General features: G+C 44.6%; 1 protein-coding gene across 1 annotated transcript in view; it reads left to right on the forward strand.

Annotated features, from left to right (window-relative positions):
• Positions 1–791: 791 nt before the first annotated feature.
• SORCS1 (sortilin related VPS10 domain containing receptor 1) overlaps positions 792–23,979 on the forward strand; it is a 407,920-nt gene continuing 384,732 nt past the window's right edge. The window contains exon 1 of the mRNA XM_077821796.1: positions 792–1,406. Coding sequence (XP_077677922.1) covers positions 792–1,406 — 615 coding nt within the window. The remainder of the gene's footprint in view (positions 1,407–23,979) is intronic.

Raw genomic sequence — 23,979 nt, forward strand, 5'->3', positions numbered from 1 at the left:
GGGCGCACTGCTGACTCATCTCCAGCTTCTTGTCCACTGTAGAGAAGAGGCAGGTGTTGCAAAGTAGAGTCCATCCAGCCGCTCAATCCCTGTTAGGAAAAAAATAACCAGGAGGCCACTGAAGCGGCTGGGGGGGGGGGGGGAGTGTTTGCTCCTTCATGCCCTGGGGGACATGTCTGTGGCTCTGCAAAGCCTTTTCGGAGGAGTTGCGGGGCGGATCGGAACTTTCAACAAGAGGCGGTCTGGGGAGGTGGCATACGATCAGGGAAAGCCAGGCGTGGGGGCGGGAGCAAAGGCAGAGATCGTGTATGTGTGTGTCGGGGGGGAGGCTATAAAAGTTAAGGCGAGTGCCTAGTGCTGTGTTGGAGAATCACAGATCGTCCACCGCCGCAAACCAGCTCAGCACCCTGGCGGAGCTGCTGGGGCGAAGGCGAGCCGAGAAGAGGCGATTTGTGACTGATTGCACAAGGAGAAGCAGGAGGAAATCACCAGCCGGGGCTCCCTCGCTCTGACTTCAATCCAGCTCCTCCCCCCGGGTGGCTCCATCCAAAAGCCGGATCAGCAAAGCCAGCCCTGGGGGGGTTGGGTGGGGAGGGGGGATAAGAAGAGAGAGAGAGAGAGAGAGAGAGAGAAGACAGCGAATCCAGCCCTGCCTGCAGCAAATCCAGCCCTGCCTGAAACTTGCATGGAGTTGGTGCCGTGTCCCCTCTGCTCCGGGTAAATCTGCAGCCCCCCCTTGGTGTGTGTCTCTCTCTCTCAGCCTCTCGCCCTCCTCGCCAGCATCCGCAGCCATGGGAAAAGTTACGGGCCGGTCCCCAGCGGGCTGGCGCCTTGCTCTGCTGGCCGGGACCTGGCTCTTCCAATTCCTCGGCACCAGCGAGGCGGCAATAACCTGCCGCGCCTGCCTGGCCCCGGGCAAGCCGCCTGGGCCGGGATTCTTGTCCATCCCCTTGCGGCCGGGCCGCGGGGAAGAGGCGAGGAGGTTCCCGGCGGCTGGGGGGAAAGCGACCGGCCCCGCTGCTCCCAGCCAGGAGAAACCGAGCGGCCAGCCCGACCCCCGCGCATCCCTCGCTGGCCCCGGCCGGGCCCGGGCTCCCCTCCGGGGGACTGCGCCCGCCCTGCCGGGCCGGCGGGGCGCAGAGCGGAGCCCGGCTGGGCGTGCGCCCCGCAGCAGCAGGCTGAGAAGGAGCCAGGCGGAGCGGAGGAGAGCCAGGGGGGTCCCGGCGGAGCGGGACCGGCAGGGCAGGGGGGCGGCGGCGGCGGCGGCAGCATCCCCCGAGCAGCCGCAGGGCAAAGCCACCCGCTTCAGGCTGGAGGAGCTGAGATTGACCAGCACCACCTTCGCCCTGGCCGGGGACTCGGCGCACAACCAAGCCATGGTGCACTGGTCGGGCCACAACAGCAGCGTGAGTAACCCCAGCCCCGGGGTGGGCGGCGGGATGCCCAGACCACGGGGGCGATGCAGCGCCGGGTGGTGGGCACGGTGCAGAAAGCGGGGCCGGGCTGGTGGCTCGAGCGGTTCTCTGGGATCTGGCCCTTCGCATCGGGTGTCGCTCGGCAGTTTGCAGCCGGGCAAAAGTGCTTCTAGCGTCTTTCTGCTGGGGGAAAAGTTTTCTCCCCCTCCACCAGCCACTTGAGTTGCACTCTCGTTGCTCTTATCAGGGTGAGGCCACGGGGAGGTTTGGAGAGAGGGCAGCGGGAGAGAAGGGCTGTGACTGGAGAGGAGAGGGCAGCGTCTTCACTGTGCATGGAGCAATCAGTGGTAGTCCTCAAATCCCCAAATCCTCCCCAGCTCGCGTGCGATGCATTCTCGCGTGTCCTGAGCAACCGCGATTGAGCGAAGATGCAAGTTACATGGCAGAGTCGGAGTTCCCTTCGGTCCTCCCCTCCCCTTTCCCTACACAGCTCGGGTCTGCAGTCCAGTGTGTGCCTCCCGCTCCCTAGGGGCGGACAGATGCTGCGGGAAATGAATCAGACCCAAACTTGAAGGGGGGGGTGTGCGCGCAGCAGAGCGAGGGTTCCAGCAGAGGAACAAAGCGGCGGTTGTTTAGTTTGTCCCCGGGGTGGTAAAACGAGACAGTCCCTCTATCTCCCGGAACCCAGATTTCTTCCCTGGGAATAGCAACAACAAAGAGTAGGTGACTCCATTTCCAAGACCAAAGGAGCATTCATGCCACACAGTGCGGAAGTTGTTTTTTTTTTTTTTATCAAGTTAGCTTGAGCTCTGCTCCCTCTGAGCCTTGGCTCGATGGGCTCTGGAGCTGGGATCTTATACCCGTGAGAAACAGTCCTTGTTTTGCTTTCTTGTGTCAGATCTAGTCCTGCTAAGGCGGAGGTTTGGACATCGCTGGGTGATTAAAGGTTCGAAGTTCTGTGTCTGTTCTCTTAAAAGGAGCAAAGAGAATGCTCAGAAGAGCACCTCAGGGTGAGATGCAGTCATAGCAGGGACACGCTCTTCTTGTTGATCGAGGAGATCAGGGACTCAGGCTAACAGGTTCCGAGCTGTTTTCAGCTCTTACGCTGCTCTCGAATACAATTTCTGGCTAGGCTGCAGGGATATGTGTGTGCTTCCCTTCAGCTTTTGGTATCATTTAAAAATAATGGCCTGATCATTATGAATTCCTTTTGGTATTAAGATAAATCATCACATGAGTCCATTTCATATTCATGTAGATGTCATAAGCACTTCTCTGTGATTCAGCCTTCATTGACTGGACCAGTATTTTATAGTCTTATCAGGAGCTTTTTAATCAAATCATTGAAGCAGAAATTCTCACCAGCCAGGTTTTCAGGACCTTTCCACCCACCTTAACTGTTAGATCTCTCACAGGTGCTACTAAAATTAATGCTCTAGTTTGATCTCCAGTCTTCTAAAACTGATTGAGTTTGCCACCTTTTTTAAAGGGATTCATTTGTTAAGCAAGGGCTTGTGATTTAAAAAAAGCCATCAAGCATTCTGGGCATGTGGTACATGGAATTAGATATTTAGTTTTACATTAAAAAAATTTTGGTCCAATACTCCAACATGAAGTGTAAAATAATACAAATCAATTTACTGTATGATAGCTTTGGTTTACAGGAGGTGAGACTTGATGACTACAAGCGTCCCTTCCGGCTTTATAACCGAAGGACGTATTTTGGGATGGGGTGGGGAAGTGCTTTGGCTAATTAGCGACATTCTTCCCAAACAACTGTCTGTCAGGGTCATGCAGACACCTGGCTTATGCTGTCCAGGAAGATGCCAAGCCAAGCCATCCGGTGCTATGATCACCTCCAACCTCACATAAGTAGAGCAATGTTGGGCCCCAGCTGTAATTGGTTGGGAAATGATTAGGGCAAACCTGATTGGTTGTGTTAATTCAGTAGGTAGCACCCTTTTTCCCTAGACCAGCACAGAACCAATGTCCCACCCTGGTGCTTTTGGGCATTATGTTGTGCGGTGTGCAGTCTTTTGAATGAAAGGTACAATATGATCCTCTCTGTGTGGACAGTGAAGATCCCTTGGCATTTTTTTTTTTTTTGGCAGAAGTGGCTGTTAACCCTATTGTCCTGGCCAGATTCCAATCTGGGTAATTATTTTTCCTACTGCAGTTTTAGTGGGATGCAATATAATTCTTCACGTTTTGTCCTGAACAGTTACGTAAGGGCTGCTGTTAAAGAGCCTTCACACCTCACCCAGACATGGCTGCACTTCAGGGCTGGTTGTAGTGTGTGTCTGTGGTACATTGGGAAAGCGCTTTGGGATCCCTTTAGATGAAAAATGCTGTAATAAAAATGTAACCTTGTTGCCATAGAGTTGTTATAGTACAGGGGTGGCCAACTTCAGCCTGAGACGGAGCCAGAATTTGCCAATGTAGATTGCCAAAGAGCCACAGTAATAGGTCAGCAGCTCCCCATCAGCTCCCCCACCCCGCTCCCAGCGCCTCCCGCCCACCAGCAGCCCCGCCGATCAGCGCGTCCCCCTCCCTCCCCACACCTCCCCATCAGCTGTTTCATGACGTGCAGGACGCTCTGGGCGGCAGGAAAGGGGAGAAGCAAGGGCACGGCAGGCTCAGGGGAGGGGGCGGGAAGGAGTGGAGTGGGGGCAGGGCCTGCGGCAGAGCCAGGGGTTGAGCAGTGAGCACCTCCCGGCACATTGGAAAGTTGGCACCTGTAGCTCCAGCCCCGGAGTCGGTGCCTAGACAAGGAGCCGCAGATTAACTTCTGAAGAGCTGTCTGTGGCTCCAGAGCCACAGGTTGGCCACCCCTGCTCTGGTAAATAGCAACCATTACTACTGACCCCAGACTAATTCAGTATTTTGGAGTATGTTTCAGTATTTCAGTAGTTGGCTCTTTTACTTCAGACACTATTACATCAAGGTATAACCCGTACAAAACCAATCCTTCCTCCTGCCTCAAACTGAATAAAGTACCCACAAATATAGCTTTGATTTCAAGAACAGATGGGGCTGTTTATTTGAAGGGAATAAAGGCACAAGATCGTAAACCCTTTTGGATAGAGGCTGACTTTTTGTTTTGTGTTTGTCCAGTACCTAGCACAATGGGGTCCTGGTCCATTACTAGGGCTCTTTTTAGGGACTACCACAATACAAATAAATAATAATGACCAAATTCATCCATGGTGTAACTCCGTTGAAGTCAGTAGTTTTACATCAGGGGCTAATTTGGTGCATTATTGATCCATATTTGCACTGTTCACTGTGTCCTCTAAGGACATGATCCATTTCTCCAATTGAAATCAATGGGTGTCTTTCCATTGGCCTCAGTTGGAACTGGAGGATTGGGCCCTGGTAAGATGAGGTTTCTCTGAAAATTCTTACTCCAAAAGCTTGCAGTCAAACTCCCATATAGATGGGGATTGTCTTGCCATCAGAGGTGATTTTGAACCAGACACATGGAAATCTAGGATTCCTGGAAATATAGCAAACTTTAATGCTCCTAATGGGAACAAATATTAGTAAAGAGTAAATAGAGACTCGTCTTTAGTAACTGCATATAAATGCATATTGATAAAACACAGGAGAATTCATGCTCGGTACAGGCAGAGTGCAGAGAGTTTGGGTTGCTGAAATCCATGTCCCTATCCTGGGTCTGGCACACAGGATCATTTCTTGACAACCATTCCAAAACATGACCCATCCCTATGGAAGCCTTCTGCAATCAGCTAACGAATGGTTGGCACGGAGACTCTTTCCGTAGCATTTAGGGGCTGTGCAAGTGTTTCAGTATGACCATGTCATCAATGCTTCTCCCTCACCACAAACACACAGATTCCATATATGGGGTGTAAGTGGGGGTGAAGGTTTTGTGCTGGTCCTCCACCCCACGGGGGATTTTTGCCACCGGTTTGGAACCTGCTACTGGGTGTGACCTCTTGTATTATTTTGCAATTATCTTGCAGTTTTGCAAGTGTCTTCCAGTTTGGTGTATCAAGTCAGTGTAGATTTGGTGTCCCCACAGCTCCCTTGAGCCTCTTCTCAGGCTGCTGTCACACAGCTGTAAAAGATGGGTGAAGTTTGAAGGTGGAGCTACAATAGCCTGCAGGTTATTGTTCTCACAGGATAGGGTGTCATCTTGCAGAGGAGAACCCTGAGGATAGTTTTACTGTGGGGTTCAGGAGCATTAGGTTATGGGTGGTTCCAACCACCTGGTCTTCAGAAGATTGCACAGAGTTGCTGAAGCCTCAAATCTGCCTCTGCCCTAGATTTGCTGTGAGTGAGTCTAGTGAATCTATTGCTTGCTGGAAAGACAGCCAGAGAGCAAAGCACAGGAAGAGCTGAGGAGGTCCATGGGAGGTCCATGGGAAGAAAAGCCTTAATATCATGCTAGAGGATCCTCCTGTGAAGGAATGCAGCACATGTCCCTAGTAATGCAGTAGTAAGTTGCCCGGAACTGGAGAGGGTCTGCTACTGCTTTCTTGCAGCTGGAACAGGTGAAGAGTTGATAATAATACCAGCACTTAGTGGTAGACCTCAAAGAGGATAAGTTTGGTCCCCGCTTTACAGATGAGAAATCAACTTGTTCATAGTCAATCAACCAGCACCAGAGTTGGGAACAGAACCTATATACTGTGGGTCCCAGCACAGTACTCCATCCACTGGGCCGTACTGCTTCTCTTCAGATTGCTGGAAAGGCAGAGGTGGATTTTTTTGAGGTCATCATTGAGAACAGTCATTCTGAGACTGCTGGACGTGGACTCTAGGTCAAACACAAAGCAGCCTGTCTGGGCTACTTCTTAATTCTATCCATTGGATAAAATCCATGAGGCAGGTGGAATCTGTGGAGGATGCAGCCTGTGAAAATTGTCATCTCAGTGGTCAGGTGAAGCAATTAGATAGGAGGGGAAAAGCAAGGTCTCTTTTTATGAGCGAGTGTACAGACAAGAGTTTGTTTTGAGACTCCACAGCAGACTTTGCCTGATGTTTAGCTTGGCCTTTCCAATAACAACTGAAAGGCAGAACAATAGTGTGATTTTATTGTATAAGTGACCTGGGTAGAGAACTTCTGCATTAATTATTTATAATTAGTTAATTATCCTTGGAATTTAAACATATATGCTAAAGGCAATTTCATACATTCTCAAGTATAATAAGTAGAAACTTGAATTGTTGGGATTCAAATTGCCAATAGCTTGAACTGGAATGAAGCTTTGCCTTTGTCTTGGAACACTCTGGGTATTACAATGTAATGTATTCCATTTTACACACAAATGAATATAAAAGAATGTAATGCATCAGTCATATGGTAAAATCACCGTAAATTGCCTATGAGCCTCTCTTCAGAAGAGAAACAGAGAAAATGTTGACAAAGTTTCATTTGTTTTCTGAGCATTTGATTCTTCAGGTGGCGCATTTGTCCATGAAATGTGTCACAATTATAGCCATGGAACCTGCAGCAAGCTATGGTGTCAAGACAGCAGTTATGTCCAGGTTTATATGGATATCTCTGTCTCTGGAAGTGCCTACCTAACTGATTCAGGTCATGTTGTCTTTTGTATGGTTGTTGGTGTACAGGAAATAGAGCTGAAACTAGAGGTGAATTCATGTAAGCCGGATGGCAGCATTAAAATACACTGCAATGTAATGTTTCAGAGTAACAGCCGTGTTAGTCTGTATTTGAAAAAAGAAAAGGAGTACTTGTGGCACCTTAGAGACTAACCAATTTATCTGAGCATAAGCTTTTGTGAGCTACAGCTCACTTCATCGGATGCATACTGTGGAAAATACAGAAGTTTTTATACACACAAAACATGAAAAAATGGGTGATTATCACTACAAAAGGTTTTTTTTTCCCCCACCCCACTCTCCTGCTGGTAATAGCTTATCTAAAGTGATCACTCTCCTTACAATGTGTGTGATAATCAAGGTGGGCCATTTCCAGCACAAATCCAGGGTTTAACAAGAACGTCTGCAATGTAATGTTTATTAACAGACAAAAATAATAATAAGCCAGATCCTGAAGTTATTACTTACTCAGGCAAACTTCTCACTGATGTCAATGGAAATGTCTGTATAAAGATTGAATGAAAACAGAGAGGATTTAGCTCAACAACATTAATGCCACACACAAAATAGATATATATAAATCCCTGTTTCATTTTCTGTTCTTTTGGCTCACACCTGCTACTCTTTATACTTCATAAAATCCTTTATTTGCACTATAGATCTAAATAATATCCTATATATCAAGATCTCAGTGGGAGAAAACATCAACATCTCCACTCAAACCTTGAATTAGGAAATTATTTCTCCAACAAATGCATGAGATTTTCATCTTTCCAAACAAATCAAATAGCTATAAAAATTTTTCTGTCTTTACTGTCATCCATCTATAGCTATATTTCCTTGTGGGATAAAACAAAAGTTTTTAATACACAGCAACTATAATACACACAGAGAATATTTTTCAAGAGTGGCCATGTGATGACAGAAAGTAATGAAGCAAAGAAGACTTAACGTGATTGGGAGAAAGGATTGTCTTAGAGAATATCTAGTCTCTGAGGAAGTCTGTGGGAGACCTTGACAAACTGAGGAGCTCCCATCCAGATTGGATAGACATGGCCAGTGGCTTCCAGTTTCTCATACTTTGTTCTACATTCCCAAAGAAAAAAAGTTTTGCCACCCAAACTGCCATTCTTGAGGCTAGATTTGTTCATGACCCACTGGAAGTCATGACGGTCAGGTTGGGTATCCATGCAATAAGGATCTACATTTCTATGTTGTTAAATGAAAATGGGCCTTGATTCCAATTCCCAGTGGGAGCTTTGGGTGTTAGACTTTAATTATTTGGGATCTTTAATTGTATATATAAATCCTGAAACTGTAAAATTACTGTTTTCAGAGTGGCAGCCGTGTTAGTCTGTATCCACAAAAAGAACAGGAGTACTTGTGGCACCTTAGAGACTAACCAATTTATTTGAGCATAAGCTTTCGTGAGCTAAAGCACGACAAAGGGAAACATCCAGAAGGGCTGCGTCCTGGGGGAAGAGCCGAGCTGAAGAAGCATTTCGAGTTCTGCCCCTCCGAGCCTGTGGCTTGGCGCCAAGCCGAGACCACAGCCAAGGGAGGTGGCGTCTGAGGACGGGGGGGGAGACCCCCATGGCCCATGCATCTGATGAAGTGAGCTGTAGCTCATGAAAGCTAATGCTCAAATAAATTTGTTAGTCTCTAAGGTGCCACAAGTCCTCCTGTTCTTTTTGTAACATTACTTTCATCCAATCTGCATAGTTTGCAGTCTCTCTTCCAAAATCAAACCATAGTTAGAATAGGATCATTTAATCCATAATGCTCAGGGTCTGTAACACAACAATTATTGTTTGTTGGTACTACACTTCCTTTCCTCTGAGGAACTCCAAGCACTTCAGAATCAATTAAACCTCCCATCAACCCTTTGAGGTACATCATCCCCTGTAATAAGGAACCAGGGCTTCTCTGTTGATTCCTCCTGTCAGAAGGCATTAGAACCTTACTGAAGTTCTGCTGATTTTGTGGCAAGTGTGTTTATTATCTCTGCCTGGAATATAAGGGAGATGGGAGTGGTTCTCTAGAGGGAAAGAGAGCTAGATAGAGGAGGGGAATCCCCCAGAGAGCCAAGCTCAGGAAAGGCCCTAGGTATGCGAAACAATCCCAAACTGACTGCTTCTCCCTGGCCTCTAAATTCTTCCCACAACTATTACTTCGCTCTGACTCTGGCTGATGAATTTGGACCTTATACAAAGGCTTGTGCCTCTCTCCCTGTGGGAACAGAATGTCTGGGTGGGACTGGAAGCTGCTTCAGGCTACGGGGCTGTGTGTCCTGCTGCTAATCTGGAGGAGGTTTCCTTCCTCCCAGGAGAGCTGCAGATCTCACGCGAGATTAGGAGACATTAGAGAACACATGACAAAGCAAGGTGCTTTCCGTAGCATTACATTCTCGAATGCTGAAGCAGCTTGGTACAGTAGAAACTATTGGACTGTCTGGGATGGCATAAATACCACAGCATCTCGACTACCCAAAATATACTGCTGGTGTTTAAAGAGTGCAGCTGAAGCTCATTCATCAAGGAGATTTGCCAATTGCCGCCAGAAATAGGCAGTTCACTGCTTATCAACTAGTGTCTGACTGATCACTTTTTGTTGTCTCTTATAACCTAAGCGCACATTTGCAAGTATCTTCATGCTATGCACAGATCGGCCTAATCAAGAGCAAGAAAGAAGGGTGGGGGGGAGGGGAATGGAAGAAGATAATTCACAATCGTTCTTTTGGATGCAGACATCTTCCAGCGAGCTATGGGTCTGATGCAGCAGTATGAGGTGCAGGGCATTCAGCAACATTCACAAGGCTCTTAGCACCTTACACGATATAATCCTGATTGAATTTTTATGTCTACGTCATATCTGCATTAAGTTCAATGTCATTTTGGCCAGTGATAACTTATAACCATCAATGCAATCAGTGTTACCTGTAATGTTGAGATGCTTTGGTATGATGGCAATAGGCATTTCAGAAAATCGTTAAGTTTCAAGGATGAACAAGAAGGAATCTCCTTGAATTTTTCCAAATTGTATTTCCTTAAGTGCATTTAAACTAGAGCCGAGTGAATAATTCAAAGGAAATAATTTATTCAACAAATTTAGCCTCTTTTTCTGTTGACAAATTGTCCATGATCATCCCGTGGTTTTCTCAGATGTTTTTGTTCATAATTACTCACCAAGTGCGGGATCCAAAACCCATCTGAAATCAATGAAAAGCTTCCCAATGACTTCAGTGGGCTTTGAAAGGCCCCAGCTAATCACCATGAATGATTCTTGCTCTGTAGACTTTTGTCATCAAAACTGTATTTTAATTGGGTGAGTAGATCAGTTTTCAGTTCCCTGATTGGATCAGTGTAATTCTCTAACACTGGATTAAGGGTCCTTGTCTCCACCAATAATCTTGCCAGTAAATTCCTTTGCCAGAAAAGTCTCAGAAAACAAACACAAAAGAGGCATGGACACAGGTAAAACTAATGCTATTTTATGCTCAAGTGAAGATTCATGGGACATATTTTTAAAAGAAGAATTTACCCAGATCTCATTTAAACATAGGTATTTAATGCTAGAAATTATAATTATTGTCAAGATCATGCGATGTTTGCACAGGGATTTGACCTGGAAATTTGATTTGCTGACTGTGAAGATTTAACTGGGCTTATAGGAAAAAAGATAAAATTTTTAAATAAATCATTTTTGGAAAAAATCAGAATTGTGCCAGGTGCGCCCCTTAGACCTGATGTAGTGCCTGAGAACGTGGGGTGCTGGGGTGTTTTTTATCCATCCTGGAGACACACCCGGCCAAAGAGCATGCAACATTGCTTTTGAATATAAAGAGCGCGTATAGGGTGAGCACAGTGGTAAAGAGGTGGTGATGGACTAGGCCTTGTCTCACTCCCATACATGGCAAAGGAGAGCTCTACACTGGCTCAGAAGACACTGAAGGGGGGGCAGGGCCGGGCTGGGCTAGGGTAGGGAACGTAGGATCTGTGCTTAACTCTGACTCAGCGGCCTAAAAGCCCCGCAGAAGAGGCACTGAGGGCAGCAGCCGCTATTTCAGCCCGCAAGCTAAAAGAGTGGCCAAAGAGATGCTAGGATGCAGCTCTGGGTCCTTGTTGCAAGTAGAGAGAGTTGGCTTTGTTTTGTTTTTGTTTTTTGAATGAAAAATGGCCTTTTTTAACAATTAACGGTTTAGCAAATTTAATTTTTTCTGGATTTTGATGGAAAAATCCAAAACCTGAGGGAAAATGTTTGTTTTATGATTATTTTTGGTTTATAATAACTGAAGTTTTAGGCTTTTTTTTTTTTTGGTCCCAAAAGCTAAGAATTTCAACTCCTCAACCCAAATTTTTCATTTTGGGTTGGTTTTATTCTCCCCCCCTCCGCGCCGGAAAATATCTACCCGGCTCCAAATATCCCTGGTCACATGTTTAATCACTTGTTTAGATTGACGGTGTCACTTTAAATAGTGACAGACATTGAATTTAGACCCCTTGAAAAAGCTGGGGAGACTTGTGTTATTTATCATTCAAAACGATCTTTAGAATCTCCAGCGAGCGCTTATCTGTTTCCTTTCTTCCTCCAGAGTTTCACTGAGAGAGCATTGAAATGCCTTAGTCATTTTCTTCATGCTAAAGACAGCAATTTCATCTGATGGACTTGGCAGTTCTCTATTTCTTCCTCCCTGGTGGAATATTACTTTTTCCTTCTCTGTGCCCTTGATACAAAATACTTTGTTTCCGTTCACTGCTCTTCTGATCCCCTCTCCCTGTGCCACCCACAACCACCAAATGTTGACACCGTTCCCTGGATACCACTAGGAAATGGACAGACTGCAATAGAAACAATGAGTTACACAATCTGAATTGTCATCTTACAGCTGAGATCATCACCATAATGTGACAAGCAGCAACAGCTAAGACAGCAAGTTAGGGCTTGACTCATAAAATAAATAAATAAATAATGCTATATACCTGTAAGTGTAGGTGTAAAAGTTGTCATGTTCCCACTACACCTCTGGGCTGTAGAAGGCACATGTTTCTACTAATGGGTGAGAAAATGTCTCCATACGCAACTAGCTTAGTAATTATCAGACTGAAAAACAATCCAACAATGTACCTTCGATTGTGATCCTGTAGCTCGCATGAGCTGAGCAGGCTGAGCCACGTTAGTAATTAGATAGGGGGAGCTCCAGTTGCTGGATGGTGCTGGTTATTCAGCAGATGGCACTCTTCACTCTGAATTAGTTCTGAGCGATGGCATTGTGCTACCGGAGTTGCTGCCTTTCAGATGAGATGTAGTAGAATGAAACTCGAGCCAATTGTGAGTAGGAAAATTCCCATGGCAATTCTTGCAGGAACAGTGAATGTCAGTCCAAATTTGAATATAGTGGTTCCATTCTGCTTACCTGAAACTCCTCTTGGCATTTTCAGTTAGATTATTCATTGTTTGCATTGCACCAAAAAGTGAGGGCCAAATTTATCCCTGATGTCAGTGGAAATACATCAGGTGAGAATTTGAGCCAAGTTGCTTTTCATTTTCTGTCCTAAACTATTCCTTAGCATTGCTGTGTGCTGTTAATGAGCTGCCATGTTACATCCCAGAGGGGGTTGTCTTTCTCTGGCTGGTGAAGTGATTCTTATATATACAGTCTGTACAATCTGTGAGTTGCTTGGGACTCATGTGGGTGAAAAGTGTTGTTCAAGTCTAAGATCGAGTTGGCTGTACCGAGATTGGGAAAGAAGGGTCTTTTTTATTTTGTGTTTGTACAGCGCCTGGCACAATGGGGTCCTGGTCCAGGACTAGGGCTCCTTCGTGCTATAGTAAAACAAATAAATAACAATTGTGAGTGGAGATGGGTCTGAACCAAAACCTCCGATCCAAATACTGCCAAATTTCGGAGGCAGGATGGTGGACTGGAAATCTGAAGCTGGGACAGATACGGCCTAGCATTATAATGAGCAAGCCCAGTGTTGCAAACTTGCACGATTTTATCACCAGTCTTGTGATATTTAATGTTTTGTCTTTTAAAACCCCACCTCCAGGAGTCAGGTGCCTGCCTGAGAATCTCAGCTTTCCTTTTAAGAAAAAGAGAGAAGAAAAGAGTTTGAAAACATGATCTGAGCACACCCTTAGACTCTTAAACCAGAAGACAAATAAAATGAACCCCACATTTATTATATTTTAAAAATCATGTTTTTAAGCCAATTTCATTATTTTTGAGGGGCACGACTCTGGTTTTTTAAGCCTGAATTGTGATTTTTTTTGTTGATGGCATGAGGTTGGTGATGCTGCAAAAACCAGATGCTTCTGAGGAATGTATAAGAACCCTACAGCTGGCAGATGTGGGACAATCAGACAGAGGTCTCATGATGATCTCTAATAGAGGTTAGCTCCCTGAAACATGAGGTTTAACAACAAAATTTTTGGAAGGGATACTGATGATGATAACTCTGGATATTCTTGTTATCCATATAATCTGTCAATCCCTTTTTGAATTCTGCTTTCCAAATCTACCCACCCCCACTTTTTGTGTGTGCGTTTGCCTGGTTTTGTTTAATAGAAAAAAAATTCAACCAAAGCAGCAAATTGAACAAAATGTTGACAATTACAGTATGTGCCATTGCTTAGCTGGTGTAAATCAGTCTGGCTTCATCAAAATCAGTGGTGTTACCCTGATTTATACTGGCTGAGAATCTGACCTACCGGAATAGGCAGTTGAACATAAGAATGGCCATAGTGGACTGGACCAAAGGTCCATCTAGCCCTGTATCCTGTCTTCTGACAGTGGCCAATGCCAAGTGCCCCAGAGGCAATGATCAAGTGATCCATCCCCTGTCACTCATTCCCAGCTTCTGGCAAACAGAGGCTAGGGACACCATCCCTGACCATCTTGGCTAATAGCCATTGATACACTAGCTTGCTTTCACTCAGCCAGAGATGACACAATGTTGACTTTAGAAATCATTTTATTGAGTGAGAAAGAGAAGGTTATCCATGATACAGGGATTACCTGCTTTTTTTGAAAAGTCAAATGGATTACTCAATGTCTATTTTAACAAACACCAGAACGAGGCAAGAGATCTTGCTTTGGTTTCTCATATAAAGGGAGGCATATGTAACTCTGCAGTGTCCACTGCTCACAACCAACTCTGTAGTAAGGACTAAGCAGTGCTCATCCTGCGAACATATCCGAGATTAACTAAAACTTCCCATTCTGCATCAGGACAAAACTGAGACCTCTTGAAATTTTTCATGCAAAATGAGAGATCTGAATAAGCCTGGTGATCAGAGCACTCTGCTGGGATACAGAAGATTGAGGTTCAGGCCCCTTCTCCACACACATCAGTAACACTAAAATAATTATTCAGCACGTTCTTCTGAACAACCCTACAGTAGCACAGAAATATTCACAAGCCCCCATGAGAAACCCTGCAATGGCAAACCAGAGTGTGTTGCTTAGTGGCCACGAACATCTCTACAACAATAAGGCATGTGCTGCCTACTACCCATGAACAACCCTAATACAACAAACCCCCACTGCTGACAAGCCATTGGTATTCATGAGCAATCTTGCAATAACAAGCCCAGTGCCGAGGAGCAAGCCAGTGTGTGCTCATTGTAGGCCAGGCTTGACATGAGTAATTGAATGTGGGTGAAGCCTCATTTCTTGGGAGATAGGATTAGGGAGGCAAATGGATGAGCAGGCTGGGAACAGAACATCTGTGCTAGCTAAGATAAGGGGGAACACCCAAGAGCCATTTACAATGGAGAAGATAACAGTGAATAAAGATAAGCCTGGAAGGTAAGATGAGCTAAAGAGTCATGCATGGACAGTGCATGCTCTACAAGGATTGGTTCCTGCAAAGTAACCAAGCCAATCCCAAAACGCGTGATGCAATGTAAAGTATATAAAAGAAGAGGTTTGCTGTGAAACTTTGTATGGCTGGTACACCTTATACCTAATCTTTATGTTTGAGTCTAATCAACTCAGCATAGCTTTGCTGTATATGAAATAAAGGAATGTGAGGGATGAGACTAGAGTGAAACTGAGTTCTTGGGGAGCGCAGAGGAAGTAGTCTTGGGGGAACCCCAACATTCATGAGCAGCCCTACAATAACAAACTAGTATGTGAGCAAAGGAGGAAAAAAATCTGCTAAGAAATATATTTCAGGTTGGAACTTTCAAGGAATTTGCTATAAAGCAGTGAGGAGGGGAAATCCTGTGTCCTTTTCACTTTGCTGCTGTTTTCCCAAAGATATTGGCCCGTGTTCTGTGTTGCATTCAAACTTCTCTGCCCAGTGATGGTTTCAGAGTATCTTCTTCACCCACTGCTGCTAAATGAGAACGTAGAGGACAGTTCCATTACCGGGAGGCCATTAAGCTGGGAGGTCCCCAAAGCACTTGTCACAAAGTTAGCATTGTCTGTATTCATGATTAAGCCAAGCCAAGCCTCTCAACAACTCGTTTCATGCAGGACCTATAATATCAGGTAGGCTCCAAGGGACTTTAATGCTGTCACTTGCAAGAAATTGTTAGTTTGGTTTATCATCTTATTTTTCCTGTGAATGGCAGTAAATGCACAGGACAGCCAGATGGACTCTCCCGATCAGTAAACAGCAAATCATTGTAGGTCCTTTCTGCAGTGTGGGATTCCTCTCCCATGCACAAAGCATTCTGCACCCTCTGTGTGCAGGTTTAGGGGGTACAAAACAATGGGACTTGGGCTACTCAATTCAAGGTGCTTTTGAAAATCTCCTTCCTGGGGAGAATGAATGATATGTGACTGCTTCCCCTCACCGGCCCCGTCATGTGCTCAGATCTCCTCTGTGTATTGGTCTCTCTCAGCCCCCTTCCTGTCATTCAGGGATTGCAGAGGGCCCCTGACATGGCAGGTCCACTGTGTCCATCCATCACGAAGATGGGGTCTATATGATGCACAGGCAAATTTCACCCATCATTTGAAACAGAGAGTTAACAGGAGACATTTTCCTCAGGGCTCTTTGACCTTTTAAGCAATGCCAACTGTAGTCAGGACTTCTAGGAAATGTGATAGCCCAGTACATGGATGTGGTTGGCCTCTCCTAAGGTGTTTTTAAAACGCTACCAAGACCCATGCCTGATGTAGCAGCCGTGAATTTTTTGTCACTACTGTTAAGGTTCTGATGCCATGCCCATCACCATGGTATCTCAGTGATGAGTTTTAAGAGGAAAATAACTTTGAAAAGTTCTGATCAATCAGACCTAACTATATATATATAGCTTAAAATTAACCAGTGTGCTAATCAGAGAGAGAAAAGTATTGCACTTCCTTAGTGGTACAATTATTTCCATATTTTCATTATGCTCGGTAAAATCTCAAAATAAAGAAGTTTCGCATTAATCTTGGGCCTGATTCTCCACTCCTTTTACTGGTAGTAAATCAGGAGCAATTCTTATGAAGGCAATGGAGTTACACTGTAAATCCATCTCTTTATTTCCTTTTGACTCTTAGCTATTGAAAGACCAGGCTTAAAAGGAATAATTTCTGAAATAGATGAGATTCTGACAATGGTAGATCTCAGTAAGAAATGCCCCTTTATGAGAAAATTGGCAAGAGACATAAATTGAGAAATCGCCATAAACGAGCAGCAAACAACGTGGCCTAAAGGACTTGCCAGCTCAATATGAAATGTTACAAAGGACATTTATTTTAAGCTCTTGTGTAAATGGTACTTGACTCCAGGAAGGCTAAAGAAATGATTAAGCAGATGGTGAGCTGTGTTGGAGGAAATTTGGAAAGAGGACAAAATCTCCATCTTTGGTGGTCATGTTCAAATATATAGATCTGTTTGTTTGTGAGGAGGGTGAATAAATCCCCTTCAACTCTGGCAATGAAGCATCAGAGTAGCTACCTCCCCAGCAGCAGCTAATTGGTTGACCAACAGGAGATGGGACAAGAAACAGAAGGGGGTAGCTGCCAGAGAGGCTGAGGACTAGGCAGAGTGGTTTGCAAATGGCTGGAAGCTGGAAGCTGCTCAAGGAGAAGAACCTGAGATCATTTGAAGATTAGGGTGAGACTCCTGGGGAGACCCTCCCACTCTAAGTGCAGTTCCATTCTCTTACTCTCCAAGAGCTAGAGAAAGGCTGGACGTGCTGGAGTGCTGCGGCTACCAAGCCTACGAGGGATGTGACGGGGAGCTGAAGGCCGTGGGAGCTGAGCTGAAAAGCCAAGAGAGCAAGGGCCAGCGTATAGTTTCAAGGGGCCCAAGCATAAGCCTGGAATAGGCTTCTAAGGGAGGTTGTGGAATCCGCATCATTGGATGGTTTTAAGAACAGGTTAGACAAACATGCCAAGGATAGTCTCTTGGTCCAGCCTCAGCACAAGGGGATGGACTAGATGACCTCCTGAGGTCTCCTCCAGCCCTATATTTCTAGGATACTATGACAGGTGAGCCCCCTCTCACTGACATTAGTGAAACTTGCTAATGAGATGTGAATTAGACAATGACCCATTCATAATTTTGTTAGACTTACCTATAAGTGACTCAGCTGATCAAAAATATGGTCCACATATAGTTAGCCAATTTGGATTTTATTTGCTTACTGCTGGAAGATGAAAACATTTCCTAATAGAAAAAAACATGGTGCAATAAGGTGTAGGAAACGGCATTAAAGGAAAAATTAATCCCTCACATAAGGACACAATGAGATTGACAAATATGTTTTCAGATATTTGCCTCTCATGTACAGACAAAGAAAATGCCTTTTCTTTGTTGTTAAAGCCAAACCTCTCCTAGGAAGCATGTTTGAATATTCAAACATAGGCATTTTAGCTGGTTGAAAAAAATTTGTTGGAAGAGTTTTTACCATTTGAAAATGCAGGTTAACTGGAATTGAAAGATTTTGCAGGACTGTGTCAGTATTTGAAGGAGAAAAGTTGAAAAATCATTTTGTTGTCCTCATTTTGTTTTGATAATGTCAACATGTTTTATTTTCACTCTGTTATTTCAACAGATTTTGTTTTGATTTTTATATTACATGAAAATATGGATGAAATATTATATTTAGCATCATTTAATTATATTGCTAGGTTCAAATGTCAAAACAAAATGAAATTAAACATTTCAATAGTTCAGAATCAAAATTTTTCAGAATATTTATTTTGTGAGAAACTGACTTTTCCGCTTTTTGTTTTCAAAATGTTGCTGTACTTTTTCAGGGAACCAAAAGTCTTGTTTCTGACCAGCTCTAACAAGTGTGCAAACAGGTTTATTTGAAAATCCCAGATTCCTTTAGGCAATTTTTAAGGTGGCTGCTTTACAAAGATGCACTTCTTCACTGGTTCCCTAGCAATTCTGATAATGAGATGAAAAACAACTTTATTTTTATTTATTTATTTTCTGAAACTATCTGAGCTTTAGTCAAGCGCTACATGGAAGGTTAGAATTGTTGAAATTCAGCCATTTAATGGCTAGAGAGAGCACAAAGGAATGCTAGATTGCAAGGCTAACTTTCAAAAGGGAGGTGTTATTCACTGCTTCTAACCCTGAACTACTGAGCAGATTGCATATTCTGGAAAGTTGAATGTAAATCTTTTCCTTAAGAATAAGTATTGTAAGTTGTTAGATGTGCAGTATTTTCCATACATAATAAGTGGATTTAATCCCCTTATAACTGCAAATCCCCAAACAACCTTAACAATGTTATTCACTCCTCCAAAGCAGTCATCTTTAGTATTTTGAAGCACTGAAAAGTATACCAAGCATTTCTCAGAAGTCAAAGAAACACTCACTTAGAGCACAGTCTTTCCAGCCCGTGAAAAAAATTGAGATTTTTGAAAAATGTTCCCATTCCAAATTGGAACAAAAATTGAAATTTTTGAAAATTTTTCCAACAGAACATGGAAAAAATGGATTCAGGTCAACGGAAACACTTTGTTTCTAGCCTGACTATTTTTAAAATTTAAAAAAGTATTTCACCTCCTAAACGAAAAATTGTTTTGAACCAGAAAGCCATCATTTTTTTTTTGCTTACAAAATATCAAAATTCAAAGTTTTGACAACTTTGAAACTTTTTTCAAAAGTTTTCAAGCTGAGAAATTCATCAGAAGTGACCCCTTCCTGTGGAAAGATTCAGTTTTGGCAACTTTGGCATTTTTCAGGAAAAAAGTTCCGTCAAACATTTCCTGCCCAGCTCCCCACACAATCCCTGTCTCAAACAGTTGGCAGACTGTTTAGACAGGAGGTAACGAGTAGTGGTAATTCCGTCCACTGCAGGAACTCCTGGGAGAAATTCTATGGCCAGTGTTCTCATAGAAATGTAGGGCTGGAAAGGACCGTGAGAAGGAGGTCAGACTAGATGGTGACACAGGGATTCCCTTTCGGCATACTCAGGAATCTGCTACAGGCAGTAAGGAGTGGATGGGTGAGGCTTATAGTACTATGATCCTGTGGTTACTCAGTTTAGCCAGGTAAACACCTTGGTGGTTTAGTTAATGTGTTTTTTAAATTGAAAATAAGGACAATGAAGAGATGGGATGCAGAACACTACTTATTCCCTTGTTGTAGGAATCACAGAAGTATATAGAGCCCGCGACCCTCTGAGCCAGGGTGGACATACTCTGGCTTGTGTGCCTCACTCTGCCATGCTAAAAATAGCTGTGTAGACATTTCATTTTGGGACGGAGCTTGGGCTCTGAAGCCCACCCGCTTCCTCAGCTTCAGAGCAGCCTGAGCTGCAACATCTACATAGCTGTGTGTGGCATGGTGGCGCAAGCCCGAGTCTGTCGACCCAGGCTCAGAGGCTGACTGCCGTGGGCTGCCACTTGTTGTGTAGACGTAACCTTATGGGGGTTGGGGCTTAGCCTCATCTGTGCCAGGTTTAACTGCCTCCCCGGGTGAAGGGAATGAATGTAGAGCATGGCAAAGGCAGCAGGAGACTAAGAATGACTCGCTAACAGGACAGACCTCCACACAGCCGATCTATAGTGAGAAAAGAGAACACCTGTGAGGAAGACAACCTACCATACCCAGACCTGACCACTGGGCAACACTGCCAGTAAGGGCTCCCCTTCACAATGTGCTGTTAAATCGTGGGAGAGCAGCCAGGAAGGGGCCTATACTGGGTGCATAGGGAGAGATCTTGAGAAGGAAAGTTTGTGTGACAGAGCAGAGAACCCAACTGTGGCAGGGCAGGAGGTTCATAGCAGAGAGTGGGTGTGGGTTCCCCCATGAGGGGGTATAGCCTCTTACTGTCAACAAGGGGACGAAGGGACTGATAGGAGAGCTGGAAGTTGGAGCAATAAAAAAGCTTAAAACAGCTTGAGAACAGCACAGGCCTGTGGAGGAAGAGCTGTGCCGGGCAAGAATCTTAGGGAAGAGAGGAAATTGATATTTATGTCTTCCACTGGACTGTGATTAACTCTGGAAGGGGTGGACGTTTGTAACTGAAAAGCACTAGAAGCTGGTGGTTGACCATCTGAAGGGGGAAACTGAGGCCGTACTCTGAGGCAAAGCTTTGGCAACACAAGGGCCCAAACTGAGACAAGGTAAGTCCCTGCTACTGAGGGTTTCCAATGAGGAGAAGCTAGTGGCTTGGCAAACCAGAGCTGGGAAAGAGCCCTGCATGTAGGGCAGCACCGTGAAAGAAAGTGCAATCATGCTTATGGGGGACATTGGTGAATGGGGTATTGAAGCTGGTGTTACTGGTGAAACCGGGGGAGCAATGGGGACAGTGTGATCAGGGAAGAGTATGGGGGGGGCATATTACAGTATGTGTGACCTTGAAAGTGAGGGTGAAAAGTTTAAATCTGTTGTGATGGAGAAGGGGGAGGCAGTGGAGAGGTCAATGGTGGTTTTAGAAGCCACATCTGGAATGGACTGTAGAGGGGCAATGTGGGGACAGGAAAGACCAGAGCATAAAGCTGTTGCATGTATCAAAATGGAAGGTGACAAGAGTTTTAGTTCTTAGATGGAGAAGAAAGCCTTGATCTTGTAAATGTTCAGAGGAAAAAAAACTGGATATGAGGAGAGAACAAGAGGTAACAGTCAAAACGGACTTCTGTAGTTTTGAGCCTGGGGAACAGGGAAGATACTGCTGTTAGCAGAAACAATGAAGAGGGGAAAATTTGGATGGAAAACTAAGGAGCTCTGATTTAGCCATGTTAATCTTGGGTTATTGGTGAGCCATCCCAGAAGAGATGTCCGAGAGTGGCAGAGTTGCAGGATTGGAAGAGGGAGATGATACCATGTGGGCAGATAAGTGTCTCAGGGGTAGGGCATAAAGGGAAGAGTGGATCTGAATTGGATTCTTCATGCTACAATTTCCTCCCAATACACCCTGCTATTTGTACTTGATCTCAAAATGGAAAAGAATCAAAGACATCTTGTCACCTAGCCAGCACCAATGGAGCTTCTAAAGCCAACCAGCCAGAGCATCTGATGTGTCCATCTGATTCATCTGGTTTAACTGCATGTCTGTGCTTAGACTCATAGCTTTAATCTGTAAACAAGCACCTCATCAGGGAACTAGGTAATTAAGCAAATTATATTGGAGAAACTTTGCCAGAGGAGATGTAGTTTGTTTACCTTCTTGAATTTGGCAGGGAATGGCTTTCTGTTACAGAAGAGCTCCAGCACTCTACCCCAGAGACTATATTGTCTGGGACTGAAGAGAACACAAAGCGATTTTGTTCCTTTGCTCTTATGAGTAAAGCAGTAAGAAAAGAGACATGTCGGCAGATATCAGCCCAGTGGCTCAGGGGCATCAGAGATTACATGGAGTGATACTGAGTGACTTCATTGCTCATGGAGTCCTTGTGGATCTTATCGGAGATCATTTTTCTGAGAGCACAGCCCAATGATGACTCTCTTACGTGACTTGTCCCATAGTCGGCGATACATTCTCAGGAAAACATTCTGACACTATCAGATTAATTGTCTTGAGCCATCCAGAAGCCCAGCTACTCCATTCCAAGGAAGGCCTGCGGCAAACCTTATCCCCTGTGTTTCATAAGCCACAAACACCATCTTCCTGGCCAAGATTCGTGGAAGAAAATCTACCATTTTCATACTGCTTATCCCCTGCAAGAGAGTTGGGTAGTCAGGTGGGATAACAAAATCACTGGTTACTTCCATGTTGTGGATTTTCATCTAGAGATTTTAAGGCCAGATGGGACCTCCTGTGATGTGCGTCCCACAATAAGAAATTGATATCCTGTTGGCCATTGACTTTAGTGGAGCTACACCAGGGATGAATTTGGCTCATCATGCTTGTTAGTCTAATCTGGTTCTCGGCCTATTTGCAAGGGGTTGAAGTGTGAGTATATTGCAGCGATTGAGGAGGCAATCTCACTCCAATTATTAGTAGACAGGTGATCTCATCACAATCATCTGACCACTCACCTCTTACCCCAATGTCATTCGGATGGAAGTCAATGCATTGGGTATTGCCAACCCCAGCGCTTAAAAACCATGAGTCAGGTCTCCCCAAAATCAGCTAGTTGCCTACAAACATTCATGGTTATAAAAAGTAATCCACTTTGGGTTCTCCTTTATTTGCCTCCTGCCATCTAAGGTTCTGAGATTCAAATTTTCAGGTTTGTCTCCACAACTATGAGGCTAGAAACTTCTTAAAGGAAAGAAGAGATTCTGGACCATATTTTTAGGTCCGATTAGATTATTGCTGTGGTCCGTTGTGGCCTTGTAATCTATGAATGAATCTTGTAACCATCTGACTCCAGGCATTATGAAAACCACCATTATGAAAACCACCAAGACTTTTGGTAAAATCATGGGAGTTGGCAATGCCGCTAAAGATGCCATCGGTAGCTTTCCGTGCCTCGGTTCTCTAATGATTGTTGCTACTGACAGAAGACTCTTGGACAGATTTAGTATTATTATTTTGCCAGAACTGCATACATGATAATAGCTCTCTAGATACAGTAACTAGATACAAGTAGATGAATGGAGTCATAATAAGTGCCTGGCATCTTTCATTTAAAGAGAATCTCTGTCAGGTTAGAAACAAAAGTAACTACAGTTTAGGAACTGTGTGGGGAGTCTGAAATAAATCCAGCAGATAGGGTGGGGCTGGGGGCCAGCTGATGATGGCTTCAGAGACTGAGAAACAAAATGGGTCTCAGTGGAATAACAAAATATAGTCGAATTCAATACAAATCGTTCCATTGTTATCAAAAGGTTCCATTCCAGCTCTAATGATGATTCAATTGCATTGTTCATTAGGGAGAAGTGGCTGGAGATTGTGTAACTTTCTTAATTAGCAAAATATTTCATCCTGACCGTGATTTACCTGTGTTTGCACCTTAGCAACTTGTGGAGAATTAGATTTTACTTTTAAAGTGTGACCAAAAGGCAACATTGTAACGGCAACAGATGCGGGGAAAAGTTCTCTAAATTTCGAGACGCAAAAAGAGGCTACGCAGGATTGTGGAGATTGTGGAGAAGGGACTACAGGGATCCATGGAGTCATTAAGGGCCACATCCTCTGTTGGCGTAAACTGGTGTCGCTCCATTGACTTACACAAGCTGAAGATATGGCCCAAGGTTTTTAGGGCACTGATATGCATCCGGTCCTGCTAGCATAAATCTGTGTGCCCGAATGGACTTTCCTCATTTCCATCCAGTTGGGGCTGCTCCTCGTGCTGGGTGGTTAGTGGTTCCAACCCCAGGACTGGGGCCTAAATCAGTAACTGTGACAGCTTTAGAAGGAGAGGAAATTTAACCAGCCAACTCTTACTATGTCTAAGATTTTGTTCCTTAAATTGCGAACTCTTTGGAGCAGGACCTGTGCCCTCTCGGGCATGGGGTGTGTGCAGACAGTGCCTAGCCCATGGTGGGATGCCACCAGAATACAAATAAATAATGCCAGTGTTCCTATCTGTCCGGGATAGGGGGTGTTACTGCCATGCCAAGTGAGAGATGGAGCTATAGGGGGCCGCATGGCATGGCATGGCATGCATATCTCCCTG

The sequence above is a fragment of the Eretmochelys imbricata genome, chromosome 7, assembly GCF_965152235.1.
Source record: "Eretmochelys imbricata isolate rEreImb1 chromosome 7, rEreImb1.hap1, whole genome shotgun sequence".
NCBI classification, from domain to species: domain Eukaryota; kingdom Metazoa; phylum Chordata; order Testudines; family Cheloniidae; genus Eretmochelys; species Eretmochelys imbricata.